General features: G+C 41.3%; 2 protein-coding genes across 2 annotated transcripts; both read right to left on the minus strand.

The window, feature by feature from the left end:
- Positions 1–4900: 4900 nt before the first annotated feature.
- On the minus strand, positions 4901–11724 carry LOC116253623 (uncharacterized). Its single transcript, XM_031628547.2, has 11 exons — positions 11579–11724; positions 8026–8156; positions 7672–7742; positions 7531–7580; positions 7172–7245; positions 7034–7096; positions 6614–6701; positions 6134–6196; positions 5961–6040; positions 5814–5885; positions 4901–5310 (listed from the first exon to the last, which is right to left on the minus strand). The coding sequence occupies exons 2-11, from the start codon at positions 8055–8057 to the stop codon at positions 5217–5219; spliced, it is 687 nt and encodes a 228-aa protein (XP_031484407.1). The 5' UTR covers positions 8058–8156; positions 11579–11724; the 3' UTR covers positions 4901–5216.
- A 773-nt stretch (positions 11725–12497) lies between these two features.
- LOC116253319 (coronatine-insensitive protein homolog 1b-like) lies at positions 12498–17705 on the minus strand. The gene is made up of 3 exons (XM_031628091.2): positions 17137–17705; positions 15909–16398; positions 12498–13927 (listed from the first exon to the last, which is right to left on the minus strand). Exons 1-3 carry the CDS (start codon positions 17622–17624, stop codon positions 13118–13120), a joined length of 1788 nt encoding a protein of 595 aa, XP_031483951.1. The 5' UTR covers positions 17625–17705; the 3' UTR covers positions 12498–13117.
- Positions 17706–18773: the final 1068 nt, after the last annotated feature.

Below are 18773 nucleotides of genomic sequence, written 5' to 3' on the forward strand. Positions count from 1 at the left end.
TTTATGAAACATCTTTTATAAATTTAACCAAATTTTGGGTTAAATGCATTCTTTTGCTGTTCCTAACAACCCCTTAAAAGAACAAGTAAATAACACCACTCTAGATCTTTCCTTTTTCCTTTTTTTTTTTTCTTTGACAGATGAAGGAGAAAGTTTAACACGTCTTTTAACTTCCAACGGCTATCTGAAATGACAAGCGTTACTCTTAACAACAAGGACGCACCAAAGCGGGGTGAAAGCTTTTATTGCAATTTTTTATAAAATAATAGGTAGTTTAGACTTTTTTAGTTTTTCACAATCTTTTTTTACCCTTTTTAACATGTTTCTTTATTTTAATATGGGTATTTTGGCCATTGTACCTCTTTTTGTAGTCAAGCTGGGTTGGACAGTCTCTCGGGCCACCCTGTGCACTTATGTGCGAAATGACCAAAATACCTTCGATTTATTTGTGAGAGCAAAAAAAGGTAAAATGTTTTAATGGCCATTTCTCAAAATACCTAAAATGCCCTTTTTTTGTGCACATGCGTGTGTGTACACTAGAGAGGTGCATGCACGCAACCAGGTCTAGCCCTTAGTTATATATATATATATATATATATACCGACCTTTAGTGATAGATTGTTTATGTTGACAAGAATAAGGGGAAAAAAGGGGGATGGTTGAATCAATTGTCGATAGCAGCGTAGTCATGAAATTGCAGTCGCTATAATGGGCATGACATTTTCAACACCGATAATATATATATATATATATATATATATATATATATATATATATATATATATATATATATAAGCCGACCTTTAGATATAGCCGGGAAAGACCTTGTTTATGTTCACCAGAAGAAGGGAAAAAAAGCGATGGTTAAATCGATTGTTGATAACGAGACGGAGTCCTGAAATTGCAGTAGCTAAGAGGCATTACATCCTCAACTGCGAGAATGTTCGTCGTTAATGCCAGAGATAATAGTTATAAGAGTCGACTAACGAGTCTTCCACACCCACATCCCTGTCTACTTGCCAAGCATTGAACCTTACCATGGTCCTCGCCGATGAACATCTGAACTTTGCATTTCATGACAGACTTCTCTCTGCTCTTTGCATGGGATGAAATTGAATGAGGATACCTCAAATTTTTAGGGAAATAACTCGATTACTTTTCTCTCATTATGAAAATACAATAGTGGATTTGGTGGAACTGATCACATGCACAATATTCCGGTGTTTTCATTATAAGGGAAAGTACTGCAGGTACTCTGTGAAGCTTAAATTGCTTATGAATTGCATGCGCCCCCAACTGCAAGTGATTATGAACAAGGGTTGCAATGTTGCACGAACACTGCATTTGGGAGCACAATTTTTGTGGTGTTCATGCTAAAAAGCGAGACTTCAACCTCATCTGAGGTCACAAGACAACACACTGAACATCTGAAGTCACAAGAAATTTCTCATCAGAACGAGTTCTACCATTGGAGTTAACAGAAGAAACAGTAGTCGCCCGGCCTATTAAACAAACAAGCACCATTCCCACATACACACACACACACACACACACACCGAGAGAGAGAGAGAGAGAGAGAGAGAGAGAGAGAGAGAGAGAGTTCCCTCTCGGCGTGAGAGAAAAAGAAAAATCAATATTACTCAAAACAGCATCCTTCAACTAGAAGTTGGAAGGATACAAAACCAGGTGTACAAAAAATCCCACTACCCAATACAAAGGAGGTGAACCAGGCCAACAAAAGGCAAAAAAAAAAGAAAGCATGCCATCCAAAACCAGGCCATGAAAAGAGCTTACCACTCAATTCATAAGCACAACATACTGAAAATATCCTTAGGAGTCCTCTGTTGTCAATTCCTTTGCCCTCTCCTCTCTTAATTACCTCGAAGATGCTTGCCCTGCCTAGTTAAGTTACTTAAATCAGCAGAATGCTCTGCGGCTAGACCGGATACCAGCACAGAGAAAGAAGTTTGAATTTCTGGAATCAGTAAGCAACGACAAGTGCACCAATTCAATTCAGTTAAATACAAAGGGGGTGACAGCCTGATTGAGTTTTTGATGCCACATAAAGCAGCCTTCTCTAGAAGCTATAAGCAACTAAACTTGTGATCTGCGTGCCATGCTGTTCCACCTGGTCTGTACTCTAAATTTGAAGGGAAGCTCTCCAATCGGAGAGACCAACTAGCTAAGGTGGTTTTGACTCAAGCCATCTCAAGCGTACTGTCCTTCCCTACATATATTCCGACTCCCGTTCTCGAGTCATACTGACTAAATCCATGCTTAGTTTCTTCTCTTTGATCACCACAGTTGAGAAAGAAAAGCATCCAACTCTATGTTGGAATAAATCAACATCTGGTAATTAATTCGGAAAAATAAAAAAAAAATTACACCATAACGGGCTACACGCAGAAAAGAGAGAGTATCTGTGCTTCTATGCCTTCTTCCCAGCTGTTCAAGCCTTAAGTTTGTCATTGAATGCTTCCACGTCCCACTGCACAGGCACTCGTACCTGTGATGCCTAGGAGGACGAGAAATAATGGTTCAGCAAAGATGAACAACATAATTATATATAGTAGACATTTCTTTCTTAGCTAGGTGTGATAAATTCGACTGTATAATTGCTTATTCCCTTAGACAAGCTCCGCCTACTGCTGGATTCGGCTCTTAGGCCAAACCAAAACCTTGAAAACTATCCACCCATGAGCCAAGAGCAAGTCTGGCACCTCCACGTACTTCAACGGCGCATTATGTATGATTGCACATATTTTTTTGTGCAATTATTTTAAGAGAGAATTCTCTCATTTTTTTTCCTAATCGCATCAAGGGTGTTCTGGCTGGTGCAAAACATAGAAATGCATTTTTAGATCAGTTAATTTACCTATGCCTATGTATATATAAATCTCCTATGCAGATATAAGGATTTTAATATATATATATATATATATATATATATATATATGTGTGTGTGTGTGTGTGTGTGTGTGTGTTGAAAATCCACAAAACCCTGAAAAAATCCATAAAAATACCCGAAAATCAAAACTGCCATGTCCAAGTGTGTCACCGTACCCGTGTCAGCAGCCTTCCAGCCGTGTCTATGTTATTTAATTTTTATGCTTCGAATAATAATATTGTACATCACCTCTGTGCTGCTAGAATTTTTGAAAAAATGAACAAAAGTTGTGCGGTATTTACACTCCACCAGACTTGTCCTATTGGTGCCCGACAACGTGCTATACAATTGAAGTTCGACAACTCAAAACTCTAGCAACGTTTTGTTGATGTTCTTGCCCATGTTAACGTGGGAAGAGAGCTATTTGTCGTCATCAAGCACCGAGGCGCGCGATCTTGCCTGGATGGTGTAGCAGGCCTTTGTTTCGGTTCGGTGCTGTTGTGCAAAGACTACGTCGAGATTTTCATTTTCTCGCAGAGAGAAGAGAGGTGATCGCCAGTTTCTTGAGAGCCACCAAAGCCAATGAGAAGGCTGCTGTCAATTTTTGTCAGTTCGATGGATGGATTGAAGCCTTCACGGTTTGCTTCATACTCGTCGCTAGCATCGTCCTCAATGCAACCACAGGCCACAGCCATCATCATCACCACCACGATAGTCAACATCTTCACTACCAACACGGCTTTTACTGTTCTCAAGGACTTCCATTGATGGTTCTAGGCTTTCTTCATCGTCACAAACATCGACCGCCGGCATGCCATCCACGTTAGACTGAATTTCTTTCCGACTGCGTAAACAGGAAAAGTTATATGTGTTAGCCAACATACAAGAGAATTTTAATTGAGATAGGGAAGGAGGGAAGGAGTAGTTCTCAACGCGCACTTCTTACCTGGTTCAAGTTGGAAGGCTTACGATTTAGGAAGTAAATATCTAAGCTTGAGGTAGAGAAGATTTTGGCGCAACCGATGGAGGAGTTCCTCATGAGGACTTGGTTTCCTGACGACTGCAGATCGAGTGTTGATCTTCAAACGCTTAGCATCAGCAGTGCTGCTGGCCTCTTCATGGCTACCAAGAAACGAGAGAGAGAGTCTCATAGTTGCCCCAAATCTATATATGTAAAAGAAAGGGAGGAGGGAGCCCACGAGGATGTCGAGGGCCGGCGGCTTAGGCAGTTAAGAACGGTCCCACCGAACCATAAACGACACCAGTCGGCCGCTTTGGTCAGACTACTTTTTCTCAATATTCCCAGTTCATCTTCATCCTTCTCTCTTTCCAGAACTCGGACTCGAGACAGGTAGAGAGGTCATTATGCAGGCGTTACAAATTTTGATTAATCCCTGCGGTAGATCATTTTCTTGTTCCAAAAAGTCCAGTGATCCAATATTATATTAGAAAATAGCCACATGCAAACTAGCTTTACAATGTAAAATAGATCATGACAATTTGGATAAATTATTTTCGTCAATGGGTTGTGAATCGAATCTCGTCAATGCTCATTTAACAGAAAAAGAAAATCAGAAGCAATATCTGGAAGAACAAAATATAATTCAAAACGTCGAAAGTCTTGGCAACGCTAAAAGGGTTTGTGAGGGGTGGAACACGTGAGGTGGGCGTGTCCGTATAAACACTTTGACTATGAGATTCACATGTTTTGGTTGAACATCAAATCGTATCTTATAAGAGCAAATTTATATCTTTATACGTCTTCACAGTTATTTAAAGAAGACAAGGGTTCACAAGATATCAAGAGTAAAATTACTTTTTAAAACCAAAGTACTAGTCATGAACTATTAATGAAATCAAGCAAACCGCTAACATTTAGTCCCTACATTTCATAATTATAAATATATCGACTAACTGTAAACAAAAACATTCCCAACCTCTTCCGTAAGCAACTAATAAGAGAATCTGAGCTCCCGAACAATGTTTCATAAAGCGAAAAAATCAAGATGCGAATATACAAACATGCGCCATAAATTACTTCATAAACAGACCATGTTCCCACGAAAGTGTACATACATTTCAACCCGAAAGCCAAATTTTTCCACATGTGGTATGACTGAATATCCAACTCCAAAGGAATTGAGAAAGTAATTCACAAACTACGGATCATCAGAGAAGACAAAGTTAGTTATTTATATACATCAGTCATTTCCTATCTGATACAGACACTAGAAAGCAGTGTGCAAGTTTTTCACTGACTACTTTGTACAGGAATTCTGAAGTAGCAGCATTTACATATTACTACAGATGCCGGTGCTTGCTTGATGCATCACATGTCCATGTCGTAGAACAGGTCATCGTTGTCGACAACATCATACCCATTTGGCACCTCGTCGGCAAGCCAGTCGTCCATATTCAACTTGCTGTAACATTTTTTTTGAAAGACAATCTCAGCACCATGCTAACAATTACAAAAGAGAAAGGAAGCCACCATGCACACAACCGTGTTCATGTTAACAACTAGGGAGCCACTCTTCCAGTACCCATGCAACAGAGGTACATGTAGTAATTGAAAAACCAATCGTGAGAAATCTAGCAGGCATAGGGTTATGGACCCATTTAATCAGTCCGCTCCCCTTACCACACTAGATGGGCTTGCACACCACCAAAGCAGAAGCCCCAAAAATACAAGTCAAGGGAACAACTAGAAATTTCCACTCGCACGGTCCATATCAACAATATTTTTAGATCGGGTAAAAGATCATAGAAGATTCTACAGTTCGATATTTACACCATAAAATTCCTCTCTCTCTCTCTCTCTCTCCCTCTCTCTCACACACACACACACATATTTGCCGTTACTTCTTAGATAACTAAAATCACATGACAACCGTTGTTCATGAAATCAAAAGTAAAGTGAACAGACCTCGTGCAACAACAGCGAAAGCTAAGGATTCGCTTCAACTTCCTGTTGTAAAAGAAGAAATTGACAGACCATCTGCAACAACATGAACCAGTTAATTACCCATCCATAAGAAGGATCACAGATAATTTACAGCACTGAAGTTCTTACACTGCACCCCTTTGCAGGAACGGATCTCCTTCAATGTCTGGACTGTAACTGTAGACTTCACATTCAGCCAATTTGATGACCTGGAGCAAGAGACTCCTTATAGTTTAGCAACTAATGTCAATGACTTCTAAGTTATATCTAAGCCAAAATAAAACTTGGCTTTGTCATCTCACCTCATCGATGGCTCTCAGCATGCACTCCAAAAGAGAATCCCCCTCATTGTTCAAAGCCCACTCCTTTAGTTTTAAGCAAAGAAAAGTAAAGTATTAAATAACATAGAGATTATATTGAAACAATCCTATCCCTGGCCGTAACACATTGGAAGCTGGAAAGAAGAAACTGCAATTAAAGCCCGAGAAACAAAGAAAACACTAGACCGAGACTGAAAGCCTAATTGCATCCACAAACTTATGAAAGAGACGTGCAATCAAAAGAATTGGTTACATGAAAGATTTGATTAATCCAGACTCCAGAGTGAGAAATAAGCATGAAACCAAGCACCGTAACAAAGAAATAGTTTTCCTTTTTTAAGAGATTCAACAGACCCCAGTGAGAGTGAAGTACCTTGAAGATAGACAGCTAAGATCTATTACATGTAGGAAAAAGAGAACCCAAATTGTCATGCTGGAAACAAACGACTGAGTGCTCTATACCTTTTCAGCCTCCAGCATGTAGGTTTCATACATCTGCTTGAAATTATCCCAGCCTTCTTCTCTGAAAAAATGGTGAGTCTGCACAGCACTGATAGTGTGTCCATGGCAGTTTAAAATTTCATTAAGCAAAAGTACATCAGTGAGCAATAAGGTGAAACATGTTAATTCATCTTGACAATGAAGCACCAGCATCAGTAATGGTGAGGGAAATGGAGAGATTTGAACTCTCAGCTCCAAATGGAGCAACAGTTGCATCAACTGTCTGTCAAGCCATTTGACACCATCCCCATTACACATAGAGAGAGGATAAAGCAGTGGGTTGCCATGCCGCCAACCAGCTGACATTGGCATTACCCCTAAATCCTTCTCCATATTACAATTGAAAATGTAAAAAGCCAAAAGATGAGAGAATGGTGATACCTGAAGTCATAATCTGGATACATATGATTAAGTGTAAGAATCAAATAGATCAGTGTCTTCCGGCTGTTTGAAAATAATAGGTGTAAGTTCAATAAAAGAGAGAGAATATTTGTATCATTCCAAGAAGACTATCACAACCTTGTTCTGCTGGACAAAAGATTTGTTGAAGAAGGTGGAGAAATTTCCAAAGATTGAGCAAGATAATCGAGGATCTGCTCAAATTCAAATATGAAATCCAATTATGCAGCTCCTTGGCAAATATTTCTAACAAAAATTCAAGCATAATGATAGCAAGACAACAAAAATTGATAAACGAACTGCATCATATGAACCAAAGAAATGCTCCTCCAGAACACTTTTTATGCTAGAACAGTTGGCACCTTATAGCTTTATCATTCAGGCATAATTAATAAATCCTGCATTCAGACTCAAGAAGGAAAAGAAAATAGGAATGTCCTATCAATTGTTTCTAAAGAAAAAATACAAACAAGAAATACCTCCTGCTCCAAGCTAAACGAGAGTTTCCTGTCCATGCCAGCATGTTTACCTGCAATAAATGAAGAGCATGATCTGTCCATGAAAAAGCAAATATTGATGCAGTAAAGATAAAAAACTGCTGTGCAATCAGTAGAACTCACATGAATAAGCTTCCAGTTTTCCTTTTAAAACACAATCTCCAAGATCCACGTGGCTTAGGAAATTGTTTATGCTGAAAAAAAAAAGAAACAAATTTCAACAGAGGAAGAGCATGGTCATATATGAGAAAGTAAACAAAATGAGCAAACTCAACAGAGAAGTGAAACCTAGTTGAAGCTAATCAAGATCTAGTCCAACAAGAAACTTGGGTTTATGTCAATGACTCAGTGGCATGCATGAAGCAACACTTCAAGCAACCACACTTGGACTGCTTCTAACAAATTATGCACCCCATCACTACACATTTCATAAACTCTATTCTGATTGAGTACAATCAATTCAAATACACATAATACCTGTCCAAAGGGGTATATTCCAGAAACTTCATGTTGAATGTTGAAAGTTGAAACCTCTCCAAGTATGTAAACGCTCAGAAGCAATATCCTGGATAGACGGTCACTCAAGATTCAAGTTCTCTGTTCTAATACTGCACATGGAATGACTAAGTAAGGAAATAAGCAACTATGAAATATGAAGAACAATATAAGCATCGACTGATTATCCATCCATAACAATATAAGCAACAGTCAACCTGTTTGTTGCCAAAAAGAAATGGAGAAAATGGGTGCAAAATAGACTTCAGTCTATGGTGTTACTTTTGTTATCTAAAAGTCCCATACCATCTTTGTACAGATACCTATGTTGCATCCTCAACTATACCTAGAAGCATAGCAGGAAGTTCTTATGATATTGTTCTTCAACACACCTTAAGAATAGGCAATCTAGAAAACTATTCAATTTAGGAAAACAAACAAAAAAATTGTCGTAATAATGTGCTACTATCAGGATATTATTCAGATAACTATTCTCTAAGATATATTTGTGATATTTTCAAATTAATGTTTAAGACTAGAGATGCTCTGTGCTTACCTAGACAGGGTCACGAATATCTCATTAAATTTTTGTGCTCCATCTAAGTCAACACTGTATGCTTCTCTTCTTTTCCGCCAGTTTATACGACCTACAATATCTTACATGACTTTCCCAATCACTCTTCCTTTCAGTAGCAAAAAAAAGTAAAAAAACATTTTAAGGTAGAGATCCCAGTGGATTCATTTAATCTGCTGTACATATGTTGCCTCCCCAACATGTGTAATCTTCTGAGGTGAAAGCTCACTGAACCACCTTATAAGCCTTCACTTGAATAAGCCCGACCAGGAGATCATATGAGAGTTGAACCACGACGTCACCAAGAAATAAGGTCTTCCCACATTGTGCAACTGCAACACATTGGACTCTAAACCCTTGGTCGATTGTTCATTATTTGGCCAACCAATTCTTCCTGGCTATATGCTAATTTGCAGACTTTTTATTCTTTTTTCCCTCTTTTCATTTTCTTAAATTATTCTCCTTTTCATTTGTGCTTCAAATTCCTTTTTCCTACCCTTCATTTTCTTCTTCATATTCTTCTTAAGATGAAAGCAGTTAGTTGATAAAAATCAACTTCATCTGCTCTTTCAGCAGGGGATCCAAATACCTTCTAATTCCTTTTAGAAGACCATTAATATGTACCATGTCGGCATGTCATATTTCAAACCACTTGAATCAAAAAATTGGTGTGATCTCCATCTCTCAATTTAATAAAGGAAGATACACTCAAAGGACAGCAACAACCTCACTTTGGTAAATAGACAAAACATGGCATAAAAGAACAACCAGGTCTCTATAAAAACCAGTAATCTATGTAACATGGGTACGTTAATTTTGGTGTACCCGTACTGGTGTCGCAATCTATGTAACATGGGTACGTTAATTTTGGTGTACCCGTACTGGTCGGGTGCGACACCAGTACGGGTACAGATACTCCGTCGGACACGGCCCGAGTACAGGTCAACACGTACCGAGTACAGTCAACATACCCGGATCCATATCCATCCAAAAACAAAATCAATCAATGTTGACCGAGTCCATTTTCATCCAAAATTAGGGGTTTTTTTCATATTTCCTTTCAGAAACACAGAGCCTCGACAAAACTCCAACGATGGCTCTGTTTTGCTCTTCTTCACTGCTATTTGCTGAGGAAGAACTCAAGCAACCTCCAGTGACCGCCAACGGAAACGATTTGGGCCAACATTGGCTGATTTGGATGATATTTCTTCCGTCGACCACCGACTATGTCCAGCGACCTCTGGCGACCTTCCTGCATCAACCATTTTTCTTTTTATTGTTGTTCTTACTTCTTATCTTAGTATTATTTTTGTTTTCCTTCTTTTACTAGTTTGTCGTTTTTAATCTTCTTTTTCTTCTTCGAAAATCATATAGTCTGCCCTTCCTCTTTTACATTTATATGCAACCATGCTCCACAATGTTGAGCCATTCCAATATTTTTTGTATTTGGTGCCTAAATCCTGCATTTTCTGTAACTGAGCCACTCCAGTTCAGCATTTAGTGCTTAGATTCTAGTTCCACAATGTTGAGCTATGTTTTGGATGTGAAAATTCAACTGATGTTCATATTTGACTGTCTAAGGGGCTGCTCGGTTGTCCATATGTTTAAAGTTTTTCATAAATTTCTTAAACACACTCTGCAAAAGCCGTTGATATATATTTTCTATGTTGTTTATTTGTTTATGTTGATGTATATTTTCTATTTTGATATATATTTTATAAGTATTTCTTCTTGTATATATATATATATATATATATATAAAGTTTTTTGAAAATGTCTGTACCATTACCCGCACCGACACCCATACCCTTACCTATGTGACATAGCCGGTATCTAGGATATTGCTAAGCAATGAAATGAGCTGAAGAAGGTTGAACTCTCCCAAGCAGATTGCAAAACCTCAAAGGTGGATGTCTTAGTTGTAAGAACGATCCCAGTATCTCCTACCTGCCTTATCATATGGATGAACTTCACAATGTCTAGAAAAGGTGGTTATGTACAAGATTGACCTAGATAATGCTGCTAAGCTTTGAAGCGATTTGGGGGTTCAAGTCTCCAAGCACATTCCCAAACCAAAAATATGAATTTGTTAGTTGTAAGAAGGATGTTCATACGAGTCCAAAACTCCCAAGCTAAAATTAGACATATCTATACTTGACTATGTCCTGTTCAAGTTCAACACCCCATATCAAACGACGACAAAGCTCATTATGCTTTTTCATACCCCTAGTGTTGGATTTTGGGAACTTTTCTACGCATGTTACAACAGATTTTTATCATGTTAAAATAACACAAAACTTTGAAAAGAAAACCCATATTCTAGATTCTATAGCAGTCACAATGTGTTGTTCATAGTATTAAATAAATGCAACCACACATGTTAGTCGAGTAGGCTAAAGCAAAGACTGGCTAGATACTAATGACTAGTTACCAACTTCTTCAACTACAGCCACTTGGGCAGTCAAAATAAACAACTGAACAAAAGGCTCATTTATGTTCACAAACATATAGAATGGATTCATGGAATCTTGTCAATATGTTGGAATTTTGGCTAAAATCACAAAAACGGCCAAAAATAAGACAATCAGTATGCCCCAGAATGGCAGAACCATTACCACGCCTAATGCGCAGACAGCTAGAAGAAGAAAACTCACATTTTGCGGCGCGAACACTCTCACAAGTCTCGAGAACGATCGCGTATAACGAACAGAAAGCGATAAGAAGAGTAAGAAAAAACTAAGTAACATGATTAAACGAAAAATTAAAAATAAGAAACAGAAAACGAAACTCAATTCTAGCTCTCTATCGGTTCGAACCAGAAACTTTCACGCCCTAATATTATCGGTTCTGGTATTCCACCATAAGACCGACCACAAATGAGGAGCTCAATTAAAAAAATAAATAAACATCAAACAAAATTCAACCAACCCAAAGTAGAGCGGGAGAGAGAGAGAGAGGAACCTGATCTCCGTGGGAAGAAGAAGAAAAGGCAACCGAGAAGAACGAAGACGAAACCCTCCGCAGTCTGGGGAAACGGAACAGCGGGTTTCCCCATTTATAGATACACCAGGTGTTAGGTGGTCTGCCCTTCTCTGGGGCCCACATGCCGCGTTCTGATTTGCTTTTCCTCGCTCCCCCGGCTCTCCTTTTCGGACCAAAAACGGAATCTCAGGCATATGCCGTCCCCGCTACTCACGCACTCCTTACTTGAAACGGATCTAACGTAACGTCGGATTCCGGCTCCAACCGAGCAGCTGTCCTCAGACCCAAGACCATGTCAATCCAACCTCAGAGAATATGATACATCCGATCATCAATTTAAATCCGAAACCTTTAGCTAGATTGGTGAAGATTGCTAATCGGATTTCGATTCAGTATACACTTACACAATTGAATTCAAGTCCAAGCCCGACTGGAACCAAGGTCTGACGCTAGTCAGATCTGGATTCGGCCCAAAAACCAGGTCTCGACTTGTGTCCAACTTTTAAATTCAAATTCGGTAAAAGATGTCTCGGTCAGCCCCTGCCGGCTGCCGGATGGAATCAAACTGTGTAGATTAGGATTCGACGGAATATCCCGCACAAGCATGTCCAGTCATTACTCTTTGGTCTACGTGCGTTCGTTACTGGATCCAAATCAAAGAAAAGACAAAAAACACATACCCAGCATTATAATATGTTTCTGCGGAACAAAAAGATTTGCCAGTGTCTTGTCCGATCACAAGAGGCACATATCGATGCCAAAATCTTTAAACTAGATCCGCCCTTCTGACAACCCTGATGGCCAGGAAGATTCAAATAATAGTCAATCGTAAGATTCAATTGGTTAAAGAGCATCGACGCGCTAACCAAAAACAAAAGCAAACCATTCAAACACCAAATAAAGAAAAAATAACTCTCTTGCTCACCGCACAAACACAAAAGCATTCAGTTAATATTAATTACACTGTCTGCCGACTTCGGAATCCAAAATTTGAAATTCGAATTCAAATTATTCCGGTCGTGGGTATAGTTCCTAGTATATACATACAAACAGGTGCCAAAGATTTTTTTTTTTTGGAAACAAGAAGATATCTACAAAGGAACGCATAACCAGTTGCCGGAGTTCCACCGATCAGAGTCGCCTGTGATTTGGAACAATCGGATCATTAACGATCAAGGAGGAAAGGCAACGTTTCGTCCATTCGGCTCCCAACTAGAAGAAGAACAGGCAACTAGATTTCTTCTTCACACCTTCCTCTTCTTCCAAGGAAAGAACGCCAACAAAGAATTACATAAGTCACTGTGACTGATTAGCGTTGAGGACATGTCCACGAGATGGTACGTACCATGTAACGTTAAAGTTTTATATGTTTGCCGTGAAGACATTTCCACCAACATAAAGGATTTGACAACCTGGGAACCCACTGCTTTCCTTCTCCAATTACAGATTCTGAAACCTATCCGACCTGCAATAACCTTGTGAAGTTTCAACTGTAAGTGACCTTACGAAGCTGTGGCTTCAAACAACTGGGAACACTGTTGAACAGGGGTAGTCGGAACGCCTTCCGGCAAGAGAGCCATAAGCAATCACCTGTGGATCCAGACTTGTGTCTCCATCTACTACAAAATCTTTATTGCCCATACCGGCAGACAACAAACGACCAGGGCAGAACTCCATATTCCAAAAAGGCCTTGACATAGCTGAGAGGTGATGACCACAAGGTGTAGCATCATAGGCCTGAACCCACAAGTATCTCAAAGATTTTAACTTAGGAACCTCACGAGCTAGCGCAGCTTCGCTGAACCAACATCCTCTCATCTCCAGCTTTTCTAGCCGAGGACAACCACTACATAGGTCTCTGAGCCCCTTGTCAGTCTCACCAGCAAAGCCAAGTAGCAACCAATTTAAACTGAGCCCAAACTGTCCAATATAGGCCAGGCCAGCATCTGTAATTCCTCCTGGTCTTAGATACATGGCAAACCTTCGGAGCCGTGGGCATCCAACCAGCAGAGCTCTGACCCCTCTGTCTAGAGGTAGTTCAGTTGGATTTTCTTCTTTGTCCAAAAGACACAAACGGAAATCAGTGAGATTCCTGCAACACCTTGAAATTGTCTCGAGAGCAGAATTACAGACATCAGAAACATAAGTTGCCATGTACTCAATTAGGGGACAGCCTTCAGCAACTACAGACAATCCATTCAAAGAAATCCATCCCTTCTCATCATCCAAGCCTTGCCCATCTGCTCCTCTCTCCACTCTAAGTTTTCTCAACCTCTTACAGGTAGTTCCTATCACCACCAGCCCCTCATCCCCTATCACATTACGCACCTACATAACAATGTCCAATATCAGCTTCAGTGGATTGTCAAGGGGTTGATCAAGGAAAACACCAAATGGGATATCACAGCAAAATGCATGTAAAGGTATATGCAAGCATGAAGACTAGGCAGAGATCAATTACAGATAATGAAAAGTCAGAAAAGCATGAGCGTTAGGCAATAGAATATGGTTATGTACTTATTATCACAGAGAAAACTTTGTGCAGAGTTCTTATTGCAACTACCAGATGACGGAAATTTTCTCACAGGCAAGGTGCTTTAACTAAGCCGATCTTATGGCTTCTCCATTGCCTGCCTGTGGTTTTTTTCTCAAGTGTACGTCTTTCTAGGCCTTCAATTTAATAGCTTGACTTAGCAGTCGTGGCTATCAGCAAGCAATTCAACAATCAAAACTCTGAAATCAGAAGAAACTAAAGTTGCTCCTGCTGCTCATTTTAAGGCTCCAAGTCCAGTAGAAATATATCATTATGTAACAAATTATACACGTGGAAAATGCATTTTCGTGGCTTGTATTCTTCATTTTCATTTGATGGCTTATCCATCTTACCAGCATTATATCTATCTATATTGTTCTTCTCATCCTATAGATTGCATTTAACGATTATAAAATATTCTCCATTCCAAGGTCCAATCCTCAAGAGAAGAGATGCAAGTACAATTTCACGAGGACATGAGAGGAGTCATAGTCGTACTATTGGAACTGGTGGTGGTATAGTACCTACTTTGAGGTCGAGTATTGGATCTGGCTCGATCAAGAACTTTTTTCCCACTTACACTGTTCCAGGTGCTCATTCATACAACCATGTGTTCAAAGGATATTATTGACGTCACATTCATTCCCTTTAATGCAGCAAACTCTTATCATTTTCAGCCTATAGCAGATGCAATCGATTCTATAAGCCGAGGGTATAAAATGTTCTCTTATCATAAATTGAGGGGTAAAATTCTTAATAATGCAGTCAAAGATGTCAAGGCATATTGTGATGAACTGAAATTGAGCTGGAAAGACACATGATGCAGTGTAATGACAGACGGGCGGACGGACATCAAGAACACAACATTGGTGAACTTCCTTGCATATTGCCCCTTAGGTTCAATGTTCTTAAAATCTATTGATTTGTCTGATACTCCTAAGGCTGCTAATGTTTTGTATGAGATTTAGTTATACAAGAAGTTCAGCCTAAGAATGTCGTGCAAATTATCACAAATAATGCGGCAAATTATAAAACTACAAATGAAATGTTAGCAGCAGGATATAGGACATTTTATTGGAACCCACTTGCTGCTCACTGTTTAAATCTAATGCTTCAGGATCTTGGTGAAAGAGATGATATGAAGTGGACAGTTCGAAGATACTGGAGCACGTGTACCTGAAACAAACATCCTAACCAGGAGGTAGGTCCTCAAAGATCAACCGCCAACTTAACCTAAAACTATGCAGAAATCCGATTGCAAAAGATTTTATATGTAAAAAACGTTCACAGTAGCAGAGACGATTATTAAATTTTTTACCCCATAAAACCTAAAATGTGTGTGATTTCAAAGAGCCTAAGGCTTGCACGATCAGGAAGGCACCTGATCATCCTATTCACCATGAACTTCTCACGAAGGCAACAGGATACAAAAGAGGAGCCGCCCAAAGCGTGGAAAAAGACATACGAGCCAAAAGTTTGACTGATGAAAGAAGATGCGGTCTATGTTTACATGAAAAAAGCAAACCAACAACAAACAAGAACAATAAAGGAAACAATCAACACGAAATACAAGAACAACAGCAAAAGGCAGAGAGCAAGATTCATGCTTAACGGAAGGAAGGACGCCAATATAACTTTTTGCCAGAAAGGTACAGAAGGAAAAATCAAGGAACACAAAGATCCTAAGGAAAAATCAAGGAACACAAATATCCCAACCTTACGATTGCCAAGGAAGAAGGGCAGTTACAATTTTAATCGTAAAAACACATTCCTTACCTCCAATTCCTCAAGGTTGACGCAGAGAGATATCAATCGGCAGAGGCTCTGAGAGTCGAGAAGCGTGTACTGTAAATCCAAACCCTTCAACCTCGCAGCAACAGGCAGGACCGCCGAGAGCTCCATAGAGGTCATGAAGTTCAGCCCCACGATCGAAGTCAAGCCTCCCGAGAAGTTCAAATGAAACCTCTCGTACGCAGCAAGCGGCTCCTGGCTGCCGAAGCACTGGCCGCCGCCCCATTTCTTGAGCTTCGTAGCGCTTGCCAAGACCCCGCCCAACTGGAGGAGGTCGGTGTTGGCGACAACAAGCGTCGACAGGCGAGGGCAATTGGCAGCGATCATCTCCAGGTCCCGAACGCCAACCATCTCCAAGTCGGTCATGTAGAGGTCTAAGGTTTCCAAAGTGGTGTTGGAGAGAGCCAGCTGGTGTATCCATTCGCCGCTCCTCTCATCGACCAGGCTTTCCGTTACAGACAAGACCTTGAGGTTCCTAAAAACAACAGACAATTGAGGAACGCTCACTACAGGCATCGCCTATCGATGGCACCAATTTTGGTTTGTCTGGTTGACCGTCAAACAGTGACCGGCCATCGGAAGGAACAGTTCGAGCTTTTCAGACAGAGTCGCGGACTTCGTTCAGGTGAACTAAAGACCTATTGTGAGATGCAGAGTACGTGGTTTTCTGGAAGCCTACACAGGCAAGTCAGCTCGGAATATTATCCGGGCCGAACCAGCACAACCGCCAACTGGAAATATGTGGCTGAGTGCGACGCATCTTTCTTTCCTTTCATGTTCGTATGCGGTTAAACGGCAAAAAGCCATCAACAATTTGGAAAAGCAAAAAATAAGCTGTCAGGGGCAGTTGGAACAATTAAATACATGGCATCATTTAGTACGAAAAAATTTATTTCAGCCGACAATTAGGCTGACTAAAAAGTTGAAATCGAAGCTTTTAAACCAAAACAATCATCCTTTTACTGATGTATTTACCAAGAAGAGATTGGGAACCAAGACCGCACAAATCTCAATCGGAGCCTGACGGGTCGGCGAATTTCTCTTTTTCTTCCGACTGATGGTTACGAAGATGAGGACTAGAGACAGACAAACTGCTAATGAACTGGTTGAATGGATGGGGAGAAATTTTAAAGAAAAGGCCAGGCGGAAAACCCCAAACGCTTGTGCAAGACGACCGCGAGAAGATATCTACCAACGGAGAGGACCAGCTTACCGGCAACGCGCGGCGATATAATAGAGCGCGTCGGTGGAAAACCCCGAGCACTTCTCCAGGACGATACTCTCCAGGACGCTGTGGCCGCTGCACCCGCCGGCGGCGGTAAGGATCTCGGCATCGGCGTCGCCGACGACCATCCGGCGGAGGTGAAGCGACTTGAGCCACGAGAGGTAGCTGCCGGAACTCAGATGCCTGATCCATCGGCCGGCGTACCCTCCCCAATCTTGAGGAATGAGGCCGTACATGGAGGCCCGGGGCTTGCCCTTGATGGTGAGGCTTTCCAAGAGGGGGAAGCGGCGGGTGAGCTGCTCCGGGGTGGCGGCGTAGCAGAAGCGGACGGTGACGTGCCGGCGGGTGCGGGAGTCGACGCGGCGCCACTGCCTGCACACCAGCGACGCCGCGCTGCGATCGCGCGGGTCGCGGATGTAGGACATCACGCACTCCAGCGCCTCGTCGGGGACCTCCACCGTCTTCCTCCTTCCCATCTCTCCACCCGGCGGACGGACGTTCTCTTCTCGATTCCTCCCTCCCTCGCAGTCGCAGCGGGCGGAGACGCCTCCTCCTTTTCAGTTTTCACCTTTTGCGGGGGAGATGGGGCGGGGCCCGCCGCCTTATTGTTTCTGCCAAGGGTGGCCCCACACCCATGGACCTTTACTATCAGCGGGACCCACCGCCCTGCCTCACCAACGCCCCCACGCCCATGGACCTTTACTGCTAGCGGGACCCACCAACGGGTCTCAGCAACGCCCCCCCGCCATTCTTTAAAATTACGGTATGGTGTCGCTTTCTGATCGCGACCGAATTTTACCCCAGCCCTCTCATGTCCCCCGAATGAGACGTTTTCTTTTTCCTTGTTTGGCTATCCGCAAAGTGCCCTTAAGCCAAAGAGGAGATGCATTTTGTCTGCGTCTTATTGAAAATACTTCTTGCTAACATTATCTTATATAACAAAGTTTAAATACCTGGAGGAATCATCAAATTCTCTGTCTTTGTCCTAAACCTCTATGGTTCACATACCAAAATAGAGAGACCTCCTGCCTTTCCCGGCGACGGCAACTCCCGTTGGGTGGCAGTCGGACAACCTTGGACTCCCACTTGGCTTCACTGTTCTCCTTGGGCTTCCAATGCCATCTCGCGCCTGCAGTTATGCCGCACTCCTCATATCATATCTGGCTTTTAATGTTGGGTGGTTGTTTCCATTACTCACGCCATTTGTCTAAGAGTTGCAGTCATGGTCCCTCGGTTACTAAGCTCGTGGTCCCTCGGTTACTAATGTTACAGATTAGAGAAAATCACCTCATGAGTTGCCTTATTTTGTTATGGAAAGACAACTCCTAAAAGAACGTTGAAGAAATGAACGTTGTCTTCTTTCCTTCCTCTCGTTGTTTCCTCTCTTAGCTCTTTAGCCGTTGTAAACTCCAAATAAAGAGTATCACTGCAACGAGCAAAAGAATGTAACAGAAATAAAAAAATTGGTGACTTCTCCCGTGGATGTAGGCATTCAAGCCGAACCACGTAAATCTTGCCCCTGTTTTTTCTTCTCTAGCTTGACACACCATTAGATTCAGGATTTTAACATGGTATCAGAGCACATCTCTGCATAAGGCCCTGCTCTTTTTCCTCCTGTTATCAAG

Source organism: Nymphaea colorata, chromosome 4, assembly GCF_008831285.2.
Source record: "Nymphaea colorata isolate Beijing-Zhang1983 chromosome 4, ASM883128v2, whole genome shotgun sequence".
Classification (NCBI taxonomy): Eukaryota; Viridiplantae; Streptophyta; class Magnoliopsida; order Nymphaeales; family Nymphaeaceae; genus Nymphaea; species Nymphaea colorata.